The sequence below is a fragment of the Beta vulgaris genome, chromosome 4 (genome assembly GCF_026745355.1).
Source record: "Beta vulgaris subsp. vulgaris cultivar EL10 chromosome 4, EL10.2, whole genome shotgun sequence".
Classification (NCBI taxonomy): Eukaryota; Viridiplantae; Streptophyta; class Magnoliopsida; order Caryophyllales; family Amaranthaceae; genus Beta; species Beta vulgaris.
This window is the reverse complement of record NC_079205.1, coordinates 52,543,222-52,564,626: the sequence shown is the minus strand read 5'-3', so window position 1 is coordinate 52,564,626 and position 21,405 is coordinate 52,543,222. Positions and strand designations below refer to the sequence as shown.

General features: G+C 36.2%; 1 protein-coding gene and 1 long non-coding RNA gene across 2 annotated transcripts; one reads left to right on the top strand and one right to left on the bottom strand.

Moving 5' to 3' along the window:
* Positions 1–1,790: 1,790 nt before the first annotated feature.
* On the bottom strand, positions 1,791–21,405 carry LOC104890838 (long chain acyl-CoA synthetase 7, peroxisomal). The gene is made up of 23 exons (XM_010676446.4): positions 20,855–21,405; positions 18,946–19,006; positions 18,741–18,818; positions 18,579–18,650; positions 18,388–18,469; positions 17,316–17,421; positions 17,155–17,231; positions 16,527–16,571; positions 16,333–16,419; positions 9,308–9,397; positions 9,155–9,234; positions 8,991–9,084; positions 8,709–8,797; positions 8,538–8,626; positions 7,915–8,044; positions 7,675–7,793; positions 6,696–6,819; positions 6,527–6,613; positions 3,709–3,812; positions 3,546–3,631; positions 3,065–3,151; positions 2,898–2,984; positions 1,791–2,379 (listed from the first exon to the last, which is right to left on the bottom strand). Exons 1-23 carry the CDS (start codon positions 20,973–20,975, stop codon positions 2,284–2,286), a joined length of 2,091 nt encoding a protein of 696 aa, XP_010674748.1. The 5' UTR covers positions 20,976–21,405; the 3' UTR covers positions 1,791–2,283.
* On the top strand, positions 12,753–13,965 carry LOC125496287 (uncharacterized). The gene is made up of 2 exons (XR_007272956.2): positions 12,753–12,877; positions 13,829–13,965. It is a non-coding gene; the product is annotated as an uncharacterized LOC125496287 (long non-coding RNA).

Here is a 21,405-nt window from a genome sequence, read left to right as displayed (position 1 = left end):
GTGTTCTAGGATATCATGGGTTTTGCTTACCTTCTTTTACAATGTTTCCATTTACATTATTCTTTTCTAATCCCTTTATCCAATAATAATTTTTACACTTTTTATTTTTATTTGTCCTACACTTTTTATTTCATTGATTAATAAAAAAAGGACAAACAAACCCCTTAGCAGTCTAATTCCTTCTTTGATTTTCTAATTATCTACAACTAGTCCGCAAATTGTTAAAATCTCCTTCTTTGGTTCTCTTTTTGTTGATAATTTAGGATTATTCTCATTATCTGTAAATGAAAGTAAGTTATAATGAAAAGAATAAAATTTAGATATTATATTAGAGGTGATTAGTGGTGATCGCCACTCACTGTAGACTCCTATGTTACTTCGACACGGGTGTCATATCTAATTAGGGATCGGAAGATTCGACACACTACTACAAAAAATTGGCCGATACGGTAACACAATCAAGAAAGTGTCTTGACCAATATTCTAGACACGTCTATCATTGAAAGTGTCAGAAATAATTTCCCGACACTTTATGTTGATAGAAAAATAATTTTAAAATTATCTCTTTTTCAAAATTAATATAAATTCAATTTTATTAAACACTCACAATATATATAGTATACGAAAAGTGAAAGAAAAAAGAAGAATGAATTTTTAAAAAGGAAAAGAAAGAAAGAGGATGAAATGTCACATGGGAGAAGGGAGTAGTTAGGAAATATTTTTTTAAAAAGAAGAACTCATAAGTCATAAGCATTTAAAATAAAAGTAAAAATGACGAAAGAAGAGTTGTAATTCTATTCAGCTTTACAGCTGTCAATGCACCTCACATTTATTTTATAGTTTTGTTGCAGCCCAAGTCCCAAGGACTAAAGCACTACACTATTCATCTTCCCCATCACGCCATCTCCTATCTCTCTTCTCCCTCTCTCTGGTTCTTCTTTTAACCAGTAATGGCAGAACTTTTCCGGCAAATTTCAACTCAACTCGACCGCTGTAACCGATAGCATGCCCTAAATTACAAATTTTGAAGGCAAGTGCAATGAATTAGATAATTGTTCCCCCTACTCTCTCTGCGTTTTTTTCTCATTTTTCCCAAATGGGTGTCTGATAGGCGACACTTTTCCGATACGCGTATCGACACCCATTTCCAGGCGTGTCGCGCGTCGTGTGCGCCGTGTCTAGTCGACACGCGAGGTTGAACAGAGTGTCAGAGTAACATAGGTAGACTCATAGGTAAGTGTTAGATGAAAAAGATACTTAGTGGCAATATTCTAGTTCCGCCACCATATATAAGGGGTTCTAACCTTTTATGCCGCTCCGGGCCTATAAGATGTCAATAACGACCCTAACATTGTATTTAATCATAACTGAAAATTTAAGTGAATACACACTATTCATGAATTGTTTATTGAGAAGGGAAAATATGGATCACTTTATAAAAGAGATCTTTCTTTTTTTTGACAGAAAAGCTGAGCACGTTATTCATCCGATTAACCTCCATACACCACCCCCATTACATCAGACGGAGCTTCTTCAAATCAGACGATAAGTTCATCATACTCTTAAGACTTTTTGTTGGCCAAAACATGGGCTACCTGGTTCCCTGATCTCCTAACACAACTAAAAGAAAAATTCATACAATGCATAAAGAATACTATAGATATCATTTAGAATCTGCCCAAAAGTAGATCTTTCCTTTGTCCTATCTTTGAGAGCAGTAAACAGCATCAGGCTATCAAATAGGGTAACTAATTCTTATGGAAAATAAAGGACCATACATACAAGTAGAATTGTAGAAGGTATCGACACCCTTATCATAATTAATTAATTACAACCCAAGAAGGGAAGGTACTCAAGTAACAGTCTGTAAAATCTTTTGAAATATACAATTGTAGAATTTTATTTTAACCACCAACTAGACAATAGACATGCATCCTATTACAACAGGCATGAATCAAATAACATTAACAAGCCTCACAACATAGCAGGCACTCTTATGATTTATGAGTATTAGCCACCTTCCAGAAAACTGCTAATATACCTTTCTCTTCTTTTCTCTTTTGTGTTTGGAAAGGTGAAGGAAGCCCACACAAAAAATAAATCTAATGATTATAACATCTTGGTCATACTAGAATGAAATACAACTGATGCTAGCATAATACAGGCAAATTTTCTCTTTCTTTCTTCTTTATATTCTGCATAAGATTGCATCAATTAAGTTGCTCCCGCTCCGCTCCGAATAGGTTATTGTCCTGAACTGTTGTTTCACAGAATCAATTTCCATCACAACTTTGACTGTGCTGGATCAACTTTTGAAAGTAGAGAGTACATTTCCCCTATTTCTCTCTCAAAGTAAACCTTTGCTTGAGGTCTCTTTACCTGGCAAAGTTAGACAAGGATAAGACCAGTCAAGAATCTAAGAAATTTATAGGTTAAGGTGCAGATAATGAGCCTAACTTGCTCGCAAATTACTCGAGCTTGAGTTAGTCAAAGCTCAGTGCAAGAAAGCTCACTGAGCCAAGCACAACAAAACTAAGCTTAATTGATCTCAATTCTCAAAGCATGTGAGCAGCATCAAATATATGAAATAAATTAGTTATGACTTGTGAGTTACGAGAAAAGAGTTTGTGATGAAATCTACATTTTCGCAAAAAGTTCATAATGGAAACATTGACTTTGTAACTCAAGTTCAGATTACTTAAGTTGACTTATGAGCCGAGCCTTATAGTTTGGAGCTCGCGAAGGTTAAGCTGAGATCAACTCATATCACCATATATATCAAAAATGAAAAAAATGAAAAAAAAAAAACTCAATGTTCGTGGATAGAAAGAATGTAAATTCCTATTTGTACTGCAGCAAACATTAACACAAATACAGAGGGGAAGGAAGACGACTACCTTAAATGTTGGAGTGAGAAGACCATTTTCGACAGTAAATGGTTCAGGTACCAAGGTAACAGCTTTGACGAACTCAAACCCTCTCAACTGAGTGTAGTGACATCAAGATAAGTTAGAAAAGATTCTCAATGGCCAAGTTGGACCAAACAAACAAGAAAGGAACTCACCCCAGCCTCCCTTCCCAAAGCATCCATCTCAGAAAGAACTGCAGCCTTTGCTCTTGGATGTTTACACAGCTGCCCTAAATCTTCATACTGCATCCGTGCATTTCAAATATATATTAGTGGAAAGATGGTAATATTGGCTTCCTTATCAACAAATAATTAAGAATATAAGCCTGTAATGTAAAATAACCATTGTCTCAACCCAACAATGGCTACTCAGTTACAGGAACAAAATACCCTACTATGTGACACACCAAATGCAATCAAAGACACAGTATCAGCTAAACCAGCACAATATGATGATTAAACAACTAGGTGCCAAGAAAGCATTTTTTAAGGGTACCACAACTGTGACGTAGTATCAGCTACAATATGATGATGCTAAACAGTCAAGTGCCAGCAACTCAGCAAGCATGATTTATTGATTTTATTGGCACTGAGTTTGCATCACTATGTCATGAAGTACAAATATATCATAAACTACCTTCAAGCCCTCCCCCGAAGCCCAATCCTTCAAAACATCTGGATCGACAGAGACAACAGCTACCAAACAGGAATTTAAGCTATCACCTGTCAAAAACGTCGTGCATAAGTAATGCCAATTTTCAACAATGCAGTTAAATAACAAGTGCCTCGTATAATCCTACCATAGACAAAGCACTGTGCTACAAATTTGCACTTAGCATATACGTTCTCAATTTTCTCTGGTGCTATGTACTCTCCTTGTGCTAGTTTGAAGATATTCTTTTTCCTGCCACAAGAAGAAAAACAAGCTCAATGGACAAAAGACAGGAAATATTTTTGTCGCTCCAGCATTATAATTGAAAAGAAAATGCACAGGCGGTGCAATGAAAGGGCTAATATTATTGACATGATTCTTTTGGCAAAGGTCAACTGTATCAAAGTAGAATTATGAGCCCCTAATAATCTTCATTAAGTTGTAGAACAACTAGATCCACCAAAAGCAACTTTTCAACATTATACATTTGAATATCTATTAAGCTCCTCTAGAAAGCATGGAGCTCTCCCAAAAAGATCCAGGAAAGCCATTCAACAAAAAGATGTAAGCTTTTTTATATATATTTGAAACTTTGACAATTCATAGCAAATGGCTAAATTCTCCAAATACACGCACATGAAAAGGATCACTGAAGCTTATAGGCGCAAGCATAGGTGATCGTATTAATTGTGATTGATGCTTCAGAGTATGTTCTTAAGTTGTTTTTGTAACTGTCATCTATAAGATTAGAGTACTAGGCTGTGTTTAGTGGGGAAAATAATTTTCTGAGAAAAGTGGTTTTCCCATTTACCGTTATTTGGATTTCTACAGGGTGAAAATAATTTCACACAAATCTCCCTATGGCGAAAATATGTTTCCTTCAGTAAGGAAGAAATGCCGTATTTTCCACCCTATTTCTCACCTTCCTCCTCTCCTCCTTTCCGTACCCTCCCCTACATTTCCCTATTTCTCATTCTCTCTTATACTCTATCAAGAAACCAGTCAGGTATGAAACCTAATTTTATTGTAATATACTTCCTAGAATATAGAATTGAATTCAAAATGCTTTCTTATGAACCAAACACAACCTAAGTCAAGTATTCCTTTCATAAGCCAACACTTCAAATTTCTCATCTCTATTCTCTATGCTTACATTTTTAATGCTCAGTTGGTCCTAACACGTGATAGTGACAGGTTTAAAGTTCAACACCAATAGCAGAGAGCCAGAGAGTGCAATGATTTGGTACAGTGAACTCTTCTTCTACCAAAAACTCTAGTATACCATTGATCAACTCTTAATATTTGCCGGATATGTGTTCAGATTTCAGACATATAATTTCAGGAATTCCCTGGTTAAATCCTCCATACTGGCAAGTGTGAAACTTTGCTGCACACTGACTCATTGAAAGGAAAATATCCTTTGAAGTGTATCAGCATGTCTTTACAGGTAATTCTCTGAAAAATCATCAGTCAAGATATTCCCTCCGTATCTTACAAAGGCTTTAAACTTTCTGTTTTGAATTTCGATACAAGCCATCTACAATACTCAATGCAAGCATAAAAGCCATTTCACAATATCCATGTAAGATTATAGGTTTATTATATTGTTAAAACAGCATTTTATATCAATTTAGATTACAGTGCAATTGTAAATTAAGTTAACAAAGTGGTCCTTTGGATTGTTATAAGACAGACATAATCAAGAAAGGAAAACTATTTTTTTTGTTTCGTTTTAGGGATAGGATTCGAATCTTCTCTATCATGTTTGGTTACCCAATGCTAAAGAAAGGAATTCAAACCCTCAGAAGCTTCCACCACTATTTCTCATTTCCACCCACAGTCAGGCTTCTCCAACACCTCCCCTTCTTCCACCTGCCCACCCTGCTTTTTTTTATCTTGCTCACTCTTCTTTATCTTCCACCACCATGTCCCTTCTTCTCTCCCTCCCACATTCCGCCATATGTACACATTGAGATGGGCAAGACTAATCTAGGCCAATTCGTTCTCGATTCCCATCTGGGAGCTCAGCAACAGATCAATGCAATAATTGATCTGAATGCGAAGAACAAAATGCGACATTTGGCTACTATGCTTTAAAAGAACAGCTTACCCCCAAATACTCAATACCAACATCAACCTCCATCTCTGCAGTTTCCAAACTCCCTCTTCACGTCCCCTACAGATTTTTGTCCACCACCATATCCATAACATCCTTGAGCAACCTACTATCCACTGGCCATGTCAGTGGAAACCCATCCCACAACAATGGCAATAGTTAGCCAAGCCAGCTCCATATGATTGCTACAACAGTATGACCATCAATACTGACTTCTAAATAATCTTTAAACCTAACACGTTTTGGGATTAGGCTGCCTGTAGTATTGCGCTTATAAGATCCATGACACCCACATTTTACCATATTGCTAAAGAAACTAATTTTCCAAATATTGTAAGTATCAGTTATTTAGTTTCATAAGAGAGTAAAATGTTGCCAATGTTATTAATAAGTAGGATATTGTCCAAGTTTGAGATATTCAAGCAGCGATTTAACAAATTAAGTTTTGAAAGTGTATATGTGCCTGATCTATTTTGTTGTTGTCTTATATCAGGTATAAATATGATCATATCATTTCTAAGTTCAACATAAAGACACTATATACTTAGCAATGTCCATATACATAATAATTTCCTATTATCTGTGATCATCACATGCTACACACAGCATTGTGAATTGTGAAGTATAGCCTGAACCAAAACTTGTTGACAGTCTTTAAAATAGTGCGAAATGGCTAAGGCCTATATTGATGAAATTCCTTTTTAGTAGTTCAACACACTATTACCCAACTCAAACTACAATTTGATACCAGAGGTATATGGTTATGAAGACAATTAACAACAAATACTACTAGCATAATATATTTTACAGGCACACCCTTCTCATTATGTCCTAAATTGAGCACACCCACCTGTCAATTATCTTGAGGCGGCCTCCAGGTAACCACAACCCTATATCTCCAGTGTAAAGCCAACCGTCATCATCAATTACTTCTCTCCTGAAGCAGTCAATTAAGTTGAGGTTTTCAAATATCAAGTCAATAGAACATAAAATTAAGCAGAAAAAAAGAAAATGCATACGTTTGGACTTCATCTTTAAAGTAGCCTTTGAATACGATGGGCCCCCGAACGCATATTTCACCACGAGGGTATGGCTGATCCTCAGATGTGTAATTCATTTCAGGAACATCGACCAATTTTACCTCTGGAATTGCAAAAAAATATCCAGTGCAGAAAATCATTTTTTCTTACAATACATAATGGTTCAAAAGACAATAAGTAGCTTAACATAGGTTATCATACACATATGAATATCATCAGGAAGATACTACAAACATAAGAACAAAACTTGAAAGACATTTGGCAATATTCCACTATGCATTAAAGTAGAGACATTTTTGTTTTATCATAGCCTCACAGCTCAGAACCAAAGAAAAGACAAGATAATCTCCTCCAATAAATGGCATATACTTCCTTTGTTTCAATATACTTGCAACCAAGTTTTTGGCACCCAGTTTTAGGAGGATGCTAGACAAGGGAAGCAGTAAATTTAATTTAAATAAGATACACACTCAACAACCCAATCACCATCGGTGTTCAAATTATTTTAATCAACTTTTTCCATCACCTGGTATATCATCCTCCTAAAACTATAAGCTGAGGAGCTTGGTTGCAAGTTCTGAAACAAAGAAAGTAGGAATGATCAAACTATTAAGGGACAAACCCCTGTTCATCTTTTTATCTTTTCTTGGTAGAAAGATGATTTGTCTATGTAATTGCAACTAATTTCTACTACCCACCGTTCCTTTTTGTTGGCCCCGATTTCCTATTTGGGAATATATCCAAAAGATTTCCCATACCAAAATTGACAATGGGGATCACCACTTTACTCTCTCTTTCACTCTATTTGGTCCCCACTACTTTTGTCTAACATCAACTACACCGAACCAAAAATTTCAAAAGTAAATAAAGTTCTAAGGGGCAAACAAATGGGGACAGAAGATGTAGCGGTCAGTATGCCTGTATTCAGTTGATGTCATTCAAGCGAAACTGAACTTACCACAAGCAGGATTAGGGGAACCAACATGACCTGACAAGTTGTCTCCTTCTTCCATCGAGCATATGACACAGGAGGTCTCAGTCATACCGTATCCTTCAATCACTTGGCAGCCGAAGCACCTAGAATTCGAGAGGTACAAAGGTTGGTATCATATTTGCTATAAGTGATACTAGAAACTGTATTAAAGGAGGCACTTAAATTCAGTACGTTTCACTCACTTCATAACCATTATTAACTTACACTTTCAGGAAGTCCATGACATCAGGCGACAGTGGTGAAGCACCAGAACCCATGAAGCGAACTCTGCCGCCAAGCTTCGCCTTAATTTTATTGAATACTAGCTTGTCCCAGATTTGTGATGGGTTTCTCCCTAGAGATATGGCATCCAAATAAGCGGCAATATGAACAAATAATTAACTACAACATCAAATTATTTACTTGAGTTCTCTTTATTTTTTGTAACAAATGAAATCATTGCACAAGGGACAAGCAAAAAGATTTACACAGGCACCACGGGGAAAGGAGTAAGATAATGAAGAAGGGGGAAAGAAGGGTTCTTGGGACAAGCAAGATAATGGAGCTGTAAGCCTATTGTAAAAATAGGGGGAAACACATAGGCCATAATAACTTTAGCTGTTCATCCAGTAGACCAGTACACAGCAAGGGTCATAGTATTATAGGTTAACGTACTAATCAGAAATGTTATCAACTATACTAATCAGTAAGATGATGAAGTATCCTCTTATTTTCGAACTCAGAAAACAAGAGCAATGTCCATTGTCAGCTATTGAAGAATTCCAAAAAGTCATTTCATGCCAAGTATATGGACATTTGGAAGGAGGAGAATTAGAAGTTCTCAATACCATTCATTATCGCTTGCTTCTTTGAACTATAAGCAGCATTGAAGAGCCTTTCTTTAAGAGCCCCGGAAGTCTTTACAGCGTTGATAATCCTAAAACACAGACTATATCAGAGAGACCTAGGTGACACAAGCCCAACATTAGGATTCCAGATGACAGTAGCTTTTAATTTACCCAGCATATATTCTGTTGTAGAGTCGAGGAACACTGCAAAAAATGGTCGGACGCAATGCCAGCAGATCATCCATCAGTTTCAAGTTGTCCTGTTTAGAAAAAGTAAACATAACAGCCAATATATCAAAAATCTGACAACACAATAAGAAAATGTCCTTTATGATTCAACACTCTTAAAAGAAACTAAAGATAATATCAGGAGAAGGAAAGAAAAATAGTAACCAGGACATTATCCAACATTCCCCAACAAAAAAAAAATGCTGAGAAGGTTATATCAAGTACCCCTTGATAGAAGCCGACAGCAACACCATAGTAGACTGACAGGATCTGGTTCGCTCGTTCATATATGTGTGCCAATGGAAGATAGGATATATAACTGTCAAAAACATACAAATGTAAGAAATAAAGAGAAATGATTAACAAACTAAGCCTATTCAGTTACTTACACATCAGTAGGATGAAATTTGGTGGGGATACTCATGCCGGCAGCACTTGCAATTAAATTTCCATGTGTCAAAACAGCTCCCTTCAAGTTGAACAAATATATAAGCCATCAATATAAGTATATTGTTTCCTCCAAGGGACAGAAAATTTTGTACCTTCGGTGTCCCAGTTGTGCCACTAGTATAACATATTGTAGCAATATCATCAGGGGTGGGAGGGCAAAACGGCTGAAGTCTTGCTCGGCCCTGAAAAGATGGATACATCAATAAACACATAACTATGCTGCTCAGTCATCAGATAAATTGAAGAAGATCACAGAAACCTATAGAACCAACAGATCCTATGTTAAACTTTTCAGGATACCAAAATGCTCATGCTGAGAGTGCAATAAGAAGCTCCTCCTATTAAAATTTTGGTCTAGAACCATCATCACCTACTACTACATCCGTTATCTTTTAATTGTTACAGTTCACTTTATCTATATATGGTAACATGTCACATCACATTTACTCACTTTTCTACCTCATTTGGCCCACCACCCATTTTATTAACCCACCACAAACTATCCCACCTACCCACTTTTCTCTCTCCTCCAATACTTTAATGTTTTTTTACATTTCCCAAAACAAAATCAGCTTTTCGTGCACTTCTGTCATGCTTTTTTGAGCCTTGCCTTTGGTTATCCCCCAAAGTTTAGTGTAACAATTAAAAACAAACGGAGGTAGTACTTCACAACAAATAAGAGGTGCAGCGGTCAGATAAGCTGACATCAAAGCCAAAGAATGATATATTGCTCGGCCCCCGTCAAAATGAATTCAAATTTGAAAGTTGAAATAATACAAAGGCCAAGAAAACCTGCACATTCTTATTGAAAATCAATTGAAATTATGTCATTATTACTCATTGTATATATTTCACTTTGTTTCAGTAGTGTAGTTTATTATGATGATTACCAAAAAAAAAAAAAAAAAGCACAGATCCTTAGTTACACTTATTAGAATATCAAAGTTGCCCATCTCTAAAGAGACTCCCACCCAAGGTGCAGTAAGGTGGTTCGGATGTACGCAGCCTTGCAGACACCTGAATATCTCCATTACGAAAAAGGAAAAAAATAAACTAGAAGAATTTCATAGAAAGTCCATGAAAAAATTCCTAAATGGCTATATACATCTCCAGTTGCGAATGCTGTATACCGAATACTGAATACTGAATGCAACTGTCTAACACCTGGTAATGGAATATATGCAACCCATGTACTATTGAATAAGGAGTATAGTGATTGCAACATCATTACATTTAAACAATAAAGAGATCAAAGCAGCATACACATACAACTAGGATCATAGTTTCATTTGAAGTAGAAAAGACTATCATCAAGCAGTTTATTCAACACAGACCAGCCAACATGCGGCATGAAACCTAGCTAAAACTTTCTGACATGGATTTTAAACCTATTTCACGGGAGCATTACATGTCACTTGATGCAAATTGAAGTAATGGCAGTGGCACGGTTGATGAGTTAGATTGGAATCAAGAAGCATCCCAAGAACTTATCTAGAAATTGGGATCATTTTTTCCGTTATCACAAAGTTTTTCTAAACTTGATCCTACTCCAATAAAAGTAGAATAAAGATAGGGGATCCAAGCTGTATTAGACTATAGGTTTTAATTATCTGCCGCGCTTAGGGATAGTAAGAAGGCCAATAGAAGCGGGTATTTTAGGCACAAACCATAGCTGGAAGGTTATAAGTCTGCCTAGATTAGTAAAGGGAATAAACGGATAATATTCTGTACTCTCCATGGACAGAGGGGCGGTGGTGGATTTGATAGAAGTCATGCCCATCCCTATGTGGGTGCTTGAATTTTTTATATACATATAAATATTAGATATTCACACATTACATATGAGAATAAAGAACCCATAAAGCACATCTTGATTACGGCCACTAAAGAGTCTACAATGCTTAAAATCGGCAATGTTACATTTAGAGATGTCATACTTTGGTTGCTTTCTCTAATTTTCTTTTATATTTCCACTTGCCAGAAATTTATTACACAAACTACCATAATTGGTAGGAATGCTAATTAGATGAGACAACTCGCAAGCTACTCTATCTCAAACCGAGTCACAATTTATGAGCTAACTCCAGACATGAATGAGTTGAATAGAACAACTAGTCAACTAACAAGTAGTACTCAGCACGAATAAATGGCGACAACCACATAATTTATACTCCCTCCGTTTTTTTTAGATGTAACATTGGACTTTTCACATTTGTCGAGGCACAACTTTGACAGATAATATCTCTAATTATATAAAAGTAAAAATTATAAAAAATATATATTTGGTTAGTGTATACCGTGACGAATCAAATAAGATCCCACATTACTATATTTTTTCTTATGTATAAATAACAATTAATGGTCAAAGTGTGTTGGATGAATAGTGCCCAAAGTCAATATGTTACATCTATAAAAAAAACGGAGGGAGTATATACTTCCTCTATTTTTCTAAATTCTTGCCACTAAACCTATCAAGAATCAACCTGACCCGTGATGCAGCCCAAATTTGATTGATTTGATCAACTTTTTGTGACACAGATTATGCCAACCTGACCGATCCAACAATTACTGGGTATGAGGAATTGACCTGTTTTCGACCATTTGACCCAAAATTTCGAGCATTTAGACTTTAGAGTAATAATATGAAACTCTTCTGCAAAAAACACTTCATTTATTATTGTCGTTGTATTGAACATGGTTTCTGCTGGCATAAATATCATTTGTATGGTTGGATGGACCATGACTATGTCTATTATGACTAGCTATTTGAAGCATATATTTTGTAAAAATGGTTGAGACTGGGCCGTATACTCGTAATATATCACACTAAAGAATGGAAAAGCAAAGGTGTCTTCAAACTTCTTTAACTGTTGGGTCAACCCAAACCACAAGCAACCGAACCAGAAAATGACCAGAAGTCATGTGACTCAAACATGGCCCGGGCGACCTGTTTGTCTACGCAAATCAAGGAAGAAAGAGAAAGTGGACAAGCATATCTCCAACTAACCACTTTCCCATCCTGCATAATTTAGTGGGCTCGACCCATATGCTTTTACCCCTTCCCCTTTCTCTCTTGTCCTTGATTTGTATATCATTCTACTTAGATTGCAAGTATTTGATTTGCATATCATTCTACTTAGGTTGCAAGTATTTAGAAACAAAGATATATTCAATTTATCATTTTTAAACTAATACAAATTTTAAATTTTTTTATAATATATATAAAATAATTTATCACAAGTGTGTTTCAATTCTAACTCGAGTTTCAGATATCAAGTCCAAGTCGAGCTTCAAATTATAGTTCACGAGTTCTGGAGTAAAAAGTCAAGATCAGCTTGATTCATGTAGTTAGCATACACCCATTAAGTGCTGAAGCAGGTAAGCTTTCAGCTATGTATCCATCAGTGGGGGCAAAGATTCAGCAGAGAGGTGGTTATTGTGGATGGGTTCAACAAGACAACAAGTATTCGAGTCAAATTCAATCAAAACAGATGTATTAGGTGTCGGTCTTGTAGGGTTCCAAGTGAGCTCAATGCTATGAACTGATATTTTAGGGGAGGGTAATTTAGGTATTATCGTAATGAGTAGCTTAGGGAATAAGCTAGGTAGTTTTGTTAAGAAAATTACTCTATATATAGGGTTAATTAGAGAGAAGAAAGGAGGTTAAAAAAATTGTTGAGAAAAATTGGGTGAGCTTTTTAAGTTCAATGGGAGAGAACAAGCCTCTCGAAAGCTTGTAACTATCATTTCATATTGCTGTAATTTCTGTTTTTTCAATCAAATACTCATTTTCTTCCTTAATTTCTGCCATTAAAGTGTCCAAGCTATGTCAGTTCATAGCAAATGGTATCAGAGCAGAACAATTCTGGGAGATTAGAGTGCTGATTTTTCGAGTTTTTCAAAAAAAAAAAAAAAAAAAAAAAAAAAAAAAAAAAAAAAAATGCAGCAGATTCGAAATCTGGTTAGAGAGGGATTTGCAAAAATTATGTGGAGCTTGAACCCTTGTTATCCAGATTTGAGGAAGTTGCAAGTCATCCGAAATGAGCTTCAACTTCCTTTATTTGATGGACGAAATCCAGAGGAATGGGTTGATGAAATGGAAATTTATTTCCATCTTTTCTGGTTCAGTGAAAAGGAGAAATTAGAGGCTGCAATTGTCGGACTTGAAGGCGAGGCATTGTCGTGGTTCCAATGGGAGCACCATCGTCGACCGTTCTACCGGTGGGAAGAATTGAAGGCGCTGGTTGCACGACGTTTTCGTATAACGTCGACAAAATCTTGGAAAGGGAGGTCTCATCAAAATAAGGCAGCAGACATGGTGGAGAAGATTCCAGAAATAGGGGCATCTTCAACAAGCTTGCTCGAAGAAGTCAAAACCACCATATGTGGAGGTGGAGAAGAAATCCACCACAATCAGATGAAGGTGAGTTCGGTGGTGAGCCTAAACCAAGCGGCGAAAAATAAATCTGAAAATGCTTCATTTTCCTTCCTTGGTGGATATACTGGCGGTAAACAAGCGGGGGTTGCCTCTGCATTTGAAGTTTATGGGGGTTCTAGTAGCTTCGCAAGGGAAGCAGCCATTGGAACATCATTTGAGCAAGGTGGTGATAGAGGTGGAAAATTGTTGAGAATATTAGGGAGCTTTTAAGAGTTCATTTGGGAGTGTGTCAAGTCACTCGAATACTTGGCAATCTATCTTTAATTTCTGTAATTTTCAGTTTATCAATCAAATCTTCATCTTCTTCCTCAATTTATGCATTTATTGGTATCTAAGCTATGTTGATTCATAGCAAATGTGCTATGAACTGATATTTTAGGGGAGGGTAATTTAGGTATTATCGTAATGAGTAGCTTAGGGAATAAGCTAGGTAGTTTTGTTAAGAAAATTACTCTATATATAGGGTTAATTAGAGAGAAGAAAGGATGTTAAAAAATTGTTGAGAAAAATTGGGTGAGCTTTTTAAGTTCAATGGGAGAGAACAAGCCTCTCGAAAGCTTGTAACTATCATTTCATATTGCTGTAATTTCTGTTTTTTCAATCAAATACTCATTTTCTTCCTTAATTTCTGCCATTAAAGTGTCCAAGCTATGTCAGTTCATAGCAAATGGTATCAGAGCAGAACAATTCTGGGAGATTAGAGTGCTCTTGGCCGGAAATTGCAAGTTTGGTGGTAAAACTGCAACATGTGGTGGATTGAATAGGGAAGAATATGGATTCTTCAAGGGCGGATCTGAAGCTAGTGGCTCCGGTGGAGGTCCGGGCTTCGCCGGCAGAGTTGCGGGTGGTCATGCTGGTGGTTCAACCGGCGAAGAAGAGGAGTTTATTACAAGCGCAGCTGGCAGTGGCCCGAGCGGTGGCGACGTGGTAGGTGGTGCTGTGCACCGGGAGCTTCAAGAAATTTTTCAGAAGATTCCAGAAATGGAGATTCAAAAAGAGGAGTATGGGAGAAGATTTGCTGAGTCATTGATCAGCTTGAGGGGAAAGCTAAATATAGATGATGCAATTACTAAGGGCAATACTGTAATTTCCCAAGAAAGCCCCTGCCAGTCAGCCAGAAATCACATGCTAGCAGCTACAATCTGTATAATTAATGTGATGGAGCCCACTTTGGAGGCCCAAATTTCTGAACCCATTTTCCCCCCTTTCCACCTACCTAATCAACCCAACTCAGCTCTAGATGTCAACCCTCCTTCTAATTTCATGCTTACCCCAACTAGTGTGGAACACGTTTTTGGGCCACCACACTTAAATCTCAGCCCAATCATCTTTAAACCCATTCTCTTTCCCAACTTGTCCAGTCCACAAACTCCCAACTTTCTGATTTTTTCTTCCACATCTAAATTCACCCATCTAGAAAAAAATTCTACAACCAAACCATTCAAGACTGCTTTTACTTTCCTCAACCCACCCCCTTTCCATCTTACCTCTGAAAATCCCAATTTCAACCACTCTTTACTTCTACCCCATGACAACTTCAAGGCTGACTTTTTCTTAGCTACACCACCAGAGGAAGAACAAGGACTCCACAATGAAGAGCTTGAACGCCAGTGGAAGCCGGGCATCAATTCTCACACGGACATTGCTAATTGTTGCCAAGGCCGGGAATTTCGTTCTAATTACTATCCACCTTGAGGACAAGGTGGAAGTTTGGGGGGCCGGTAATGCTATGAACTGATATTTTAGGGGAGGGTAATTTAGGTATTATCGTAATGAGTAGCTTAGGGAATAAGCTAGGTAATTTTGTTAAGAAAATTACTCTATATATAGGGTTAATTAGAGAGAAGAAAGGAGGTTAAAAAAATTGTTGAGAAAAATTGGGTGAGCTTTTTAAGTTCAATGGGAGAGAACAAGCCTCTCGAAAGCTTGTAACTATCATTTCATATTGCTGTAATTTCTGTTTTTTCAATCAAATACTCATTTTCTTCCTTAATTTCTGCCATTAAAGTGTCCAAGCTATGTCAGTTCATAGCACTCAATTCGTTTTTTTTCCTTGTACGGTCAAGTTGGCTATGGTTTAGAATCATATTACATATAATCAGAATTGTAGGAGGGCATTGAAACTAAAAGTTCTTCTAGATAAAGATGCTCTAAAACTAGCGCTTTTGGTAAGAATCGAGATATGAATCAAAACTCCTATGAAAATTCAGATAGTAATTTTGCATTTAGCTAAATTACTACTATAAGATTATAAAATTTATATTTCAATTTATAATTTCAGATCATATTAGATTACACACTCGGTTTTGGGTCAAGTATAATTAGAACTCAGGTTAAATCTGATAGGATCTGGTCATTTCGAGTACTCTTACTCAGATACATTCTCGGGTATCCAACAAGTCAGATCCCAGGCGAACAGGGTCTGCACACATTGCAAGCAACGGACAGATGGCTTTGGTGAAAGAACACTTGCAGAAATCTAAAAAAATTTAGTTCAGTAACACGGGCAAGTGACAGACATTAAAGAAGATGTTTCCTACTTTCCTCATTCATCTACTTCATCTCTTTATTTTAGATATGGAAAATAATCTATCACAAAAGGAAAATGAAATGCACGACTAAAGGACAAATGGTTTTCAAACAAAAATTACAATGATTCAAAAAATATGTAGATCTTACCTGACTCAATAGCTTTGAATAGGATATAAGCTTAACCCCTGATGCCTGAGGAAGTGATGGCAAGTGTTCATCCACCCCTCCCACTACCTGTGAAGATTTGGTAAGAGAGCTTCAAATATGTTTATGAGAAAACCAGAACAACCATATACTTCATCATCCAGAATAATGAAATCAAAGATTCTGTCAGAGCATACCACTATAACACGCGCAGTTGGAATCTCCGACAAAAAGCTCAGCAACTGCATTAACACGGATAACATAAGTTACTGTATTCATGTCTAATGCAAATTGTTACACATTTCAAAGAGAACAGAGAGGCAGTGGAGGCAAGGAGATAACAATTGATTCCTAGCAAACCTAAAATCAACTATGCACTTCCTTTGTATCTGGTAACCACCAAGAAATGTTGAGATAATCCAATCACTACTAACGTATAGCATACCAGCATATAGTTATGAAGCTGGTTAAGATAGATGATATATGTCATCTAGATAGCTTAGAAGGAGAGGTCGGATGTTTACATGATTCTCAAGTTAGCAATGTATCACTATAGACCATTTTGTGCAGACAATGAGCGTAGAATAACTAGTCTTCATTGTATAAGGTTAAGTTGGCTTTGAGAATTAATACATTCTCTTCCTCTTAAACTAGAACACCATCAATTGCTATGCTTCCACTCAACTTCAAATTCTCTTTATTGCACAGGAATTCCCTTGCACTACTTCTCCTAGATAATGTATTCACAAATACCTTTTCTGCTTTAAGTCACTACAACATTACAGTCAACAGCAATTGGTGAGTAAGATCTCAGAGCAGACTCACAGAATTCAATGTTTCTGGAACACAAAAGACGGCCTGCACATCAGCATGATTTACGATATATTTTACAGCATCTGGACCTGAAGGTGGTGAGCAAACAAATATCAAAATCCAACAGATAATTATAATCTAGAAACGTACAGAACAATTAGATAGATAGATACCAAGTGTATCATACAAGGGAACTGATATAAATGAATACGCCGAGCAGGCATGATCCACAACTATCCACTCTGGTCTATTGATAAAATAGAGTCCAACACTCATGCCCTGTATGAAAAATAATGGTCATTAATGTGTGTAACATAGGTAGAATTATTATTTAAAGAGCAGATTAATTGACGGAACTGAAATATTCACAGCTCAAGTATGAAGAGAAAGGATCAGGTGATAGTTGTGAATGAAGCACAAAGTGACAAAACCACGCATGACACAAAGTGCCAGAAATAGAGGCGGAACCTGTTCCTTCTTAGCCTCATTTTACCACTCCAACAACCATAATACATGTATATGACCCTTACGGCCCGTTTGGTAGTCGTTAATAAATTGCGGTAATGGGAATGAATTTTTAAGTGTAAATTTATTAGGGAAGCACTCTTAAAATCTCCATGGGGAGGCATTTTTTTCTCCATGGGCAAGCAATCTCACCCCTAAACTTGTGTTTTTGGCTCCAAAGGGAAGCAATTTTCATTACCACTCATTACCACCTACAAGGTGGTATTGGATGGGAATGAAAATTCAAGAAGGAAAGTGGACATTTTATGATAAATTAGCATTACCATGGGAATGGACAATGATATTTTCCACAAATTTATACACAAATTCATTCCCATTACCATCATTTATGACCAACTACCAAACGGGCCATTAGGCCTCAAGTTCTTGCTATGAACTGATATTTTAGGGGAGGGTAATTTAGGTATTATCGTAATGAGTAGCTTAGGGAATAAGCTAGGTAGTTTTGTTAAGAAAATTACTCTATATATAGGGTTAATTAGAGAGAAGAAAGGAGGTTAAAAAAATTGTTGAGAAAAATTGGGTGAGCTTTTTAAGAGTTCATTTGGGAGTGTGTCAAGTCACTCGAATACTTGGCAATCTATCTTTAATTTCTGTAATTTTCAGTTTATCAATCAAATCTTCATCTTCTTCCTCAATTTATGCATTTATTGGTATCTAAGCTATGTTGATTCATAGCAGTTCTTTTTTTTTTTTGTGAGGGGGAAGGGAGGGACTCACTTTCGATAGACCATAATTCTGAAGGGCAGATCCTATAGCTGAACGAGCATTACTAACTTCTCCATAAGTCATCCATTTGTACCTGAACAAAAAGAGAGTAATAAGATATGAGTATATGACAGTTGTTTTGGTGGATATTTGACGATTGGCACAACTCAATATGGAGTATCAGCTAGAATTAGTCAGCATACTCTCCAACTGTTCCATCCACTCGCACTCTTGTACCCAAGTACTTGTAGTCTGGGAAACTGTCAACTGCATGTCTGCATGAATGTCATACAACTAGAAATTGTTAGTCCTTTCAAAATACTCAAAACCCATCTACATACCACAGAGACAAGAAAGAATCTCACACAAAATTATCATGCAATGTCCCAATCTCTGGATGGTTTGGGAATCTATTTACAAGCTTCACGGGGGAGCGAGCAGACCTGTCTCAAAAGTATGATGAAGCCACATATCAGAAAATATATAAACAAAAACATGGTGAGAAGAAACATAATAAGAGAAGAATGTGCGATAAGAACAGATGAAATAAAATAGCACAAGATAGCCTACCGGTACACATTCCATTTTCCTGTCTGTAACTTTTCAGGAAGGACTACACTATACTTTTCACCTACATAAGTGCAAAGCATCAATTCAGATTGCTGAGATCTTCTGAAAAAAAAATGGACTGATAGACATTGTACAAATGTATGGGTATATTATCACCTAGATAAGAACTGAAGAAATGCAGTGATCAACACCTCTCAGTAAATAAAATAGTAGCATCTTTACCTGTAACGAAATCTCATCCAAATTTGAGAAGATAGATACAGATTTTTCACAATTTCCGAAAATCTATTACTGCCTAACAAAGCATCCATAGCCATAGGGCACATACATAGATCAAGTTCTTATTTTTCATTTCTTCCCTTATTTTTACTCCATAACATCAAGTTATGACATCAACTATGTGAGTTAATTTTTCAACAAAAAGATCTTTAAATTTACAGAACATTAAACTAATCCTTGCATAGAAGTGTATCAGCCACATATATGACAAATTGTCACAGTAAAACTTATAATAATATGAACTCTCGATTCCCCCTCCATGCATCACACAATGCAGTCGTATGCCAGTATACGGCCAAGATTCTTTGGCCATACACAAAAATTTGTCCCTTTGCTTCCTTAAACATCTGAAAGCTTGAAGCTCGTACACGACCCAATCCGCATACATTCTCATACTCCGTGTCAGTCAGTAAACTCTCCCTGAAGAACACAACATACTCGCTCCTCCTTAGGAACAAAAAGCAACGCATGACTAGTAAATTATCCCTCATTTTGCAGTCATTTCACCTGCATCTCTTCATTAGTTGTATAAACTTATCTAAGCTCGAGAATTGGCCTTATTTGGAATCCCAATGAAATTCGAGATTATCCTCCACAAGGAGTTGCATTCTTTATGACTCTTAAAATAGCCTGAGAAACTCGCTACAAACCAACTCATCCACTAGGGTTCCACATTAAATTTTCCTTATGGAAGAATTACACTACTTGTTAATTGATATTAGCACAATCAGAAGCCTTAAGCCGTATCTTCCAAAAGAATTAAAATTCAAAACTCATGACATGATAACCAGTAAAAGTGGTACATCTCAAAATGAAGCTTCACACTAAAAGGCCAAGTAAAAAGATAGGATTAACAAACTGTACAAAAGAAAGTGAGCCGATTATCCTGGAAAAGTGAGTAAAGAATTGTCAAGCTTTATGCCTTTATCCAATTAAGATTGGATGCTTTTCTAAAGAAAACAAAAAGATCTACAAACTCCCCTATAAGATGTTTTGATGTATAAACTGTCATTGTCACATTTCCAAATCTTTTAATGAACATTTTGATTCTAATTCTCATTTCTTATAAGCATTTACCAGTGACCCCAGTATCTTCAACTCAGAAACAACACTTAATCCCTACATTTTTTTTTTACAGCATCTAAGAAAAGGCATAAAAACAAGCCTTTAAATCTTAATAAACCATCAAAAAGCACAAATTCCATATTATTAACGACAGCACATTCCTAAACACCAAAAGTCACATTATTCAAAAGCTAAAAACCCAGAAAAAGTAACCTAACAAACTACTATCAGAATACCCAAAATCTGTTCAAACCAAATTAAGAATCTACAAGTACAAATTCCCCCCTTTTCATATTCCAACTACCAATTTTTGAACATACAGTTAAAAGACCCATCACATGAAGCTCAAAAGAAACCCTTATACTACCAAAAAAATAGGGCCCCATCTTATTCAGCTCCATTTACAGATTACTTCAAGAATAAGTACCATTTTCTCCCAAAAAAATTGCATCTTTTAATGCGCCCACTAAAAAACTGATGTAACTATGCATAAAAACACACATACTGACATATATAAATATTCATTGATGACTATAAATAAATTGAGGAGATAGAAAAAGAATACCTTGGTAAAATTCTCCAGCAGTTTGAGAAGGGATGATAATGGAGGCAGGATCATCATCGGTGGAAAAAGTAAGAAGATGGGATTGAATAGCTTTTAACCGACGTTGAGCAGAAGACTCCATTGATGTTCTTTGAAGTTCTTCTGGAAATGGGTGCAATGAAATTTTTTTTCTTTTTTGCTTTTAATTTGATTTGGTTTTATTTTTGTTTGAATGTGAAAAATTAAAAATTATCAGATCAAAAAAAAAGAGAGGAAGAAGAAAGATGGGAAAATGAGGCACGCAACTCAAGGGGATTGCTGACTACTATAATCAAACATTACTGCCCACCAAAAATTATGGATAAGAAAGAACAAAAGTTGGGAAATTATTGATTTTTGTTGTCAAGATTTTTAGAATTCTAATGAAAATTACTTTAAAGACAATTTTTTTGTTTTACCAGATTGATGTTTCCTTAAGGATTTGGTAAACATATTTGTCCGCTAATTATATTTTGGTGAGGTTTTGTTTCAAATGCAAATATAATGCAATACCAAAATAACCTAATAATGTG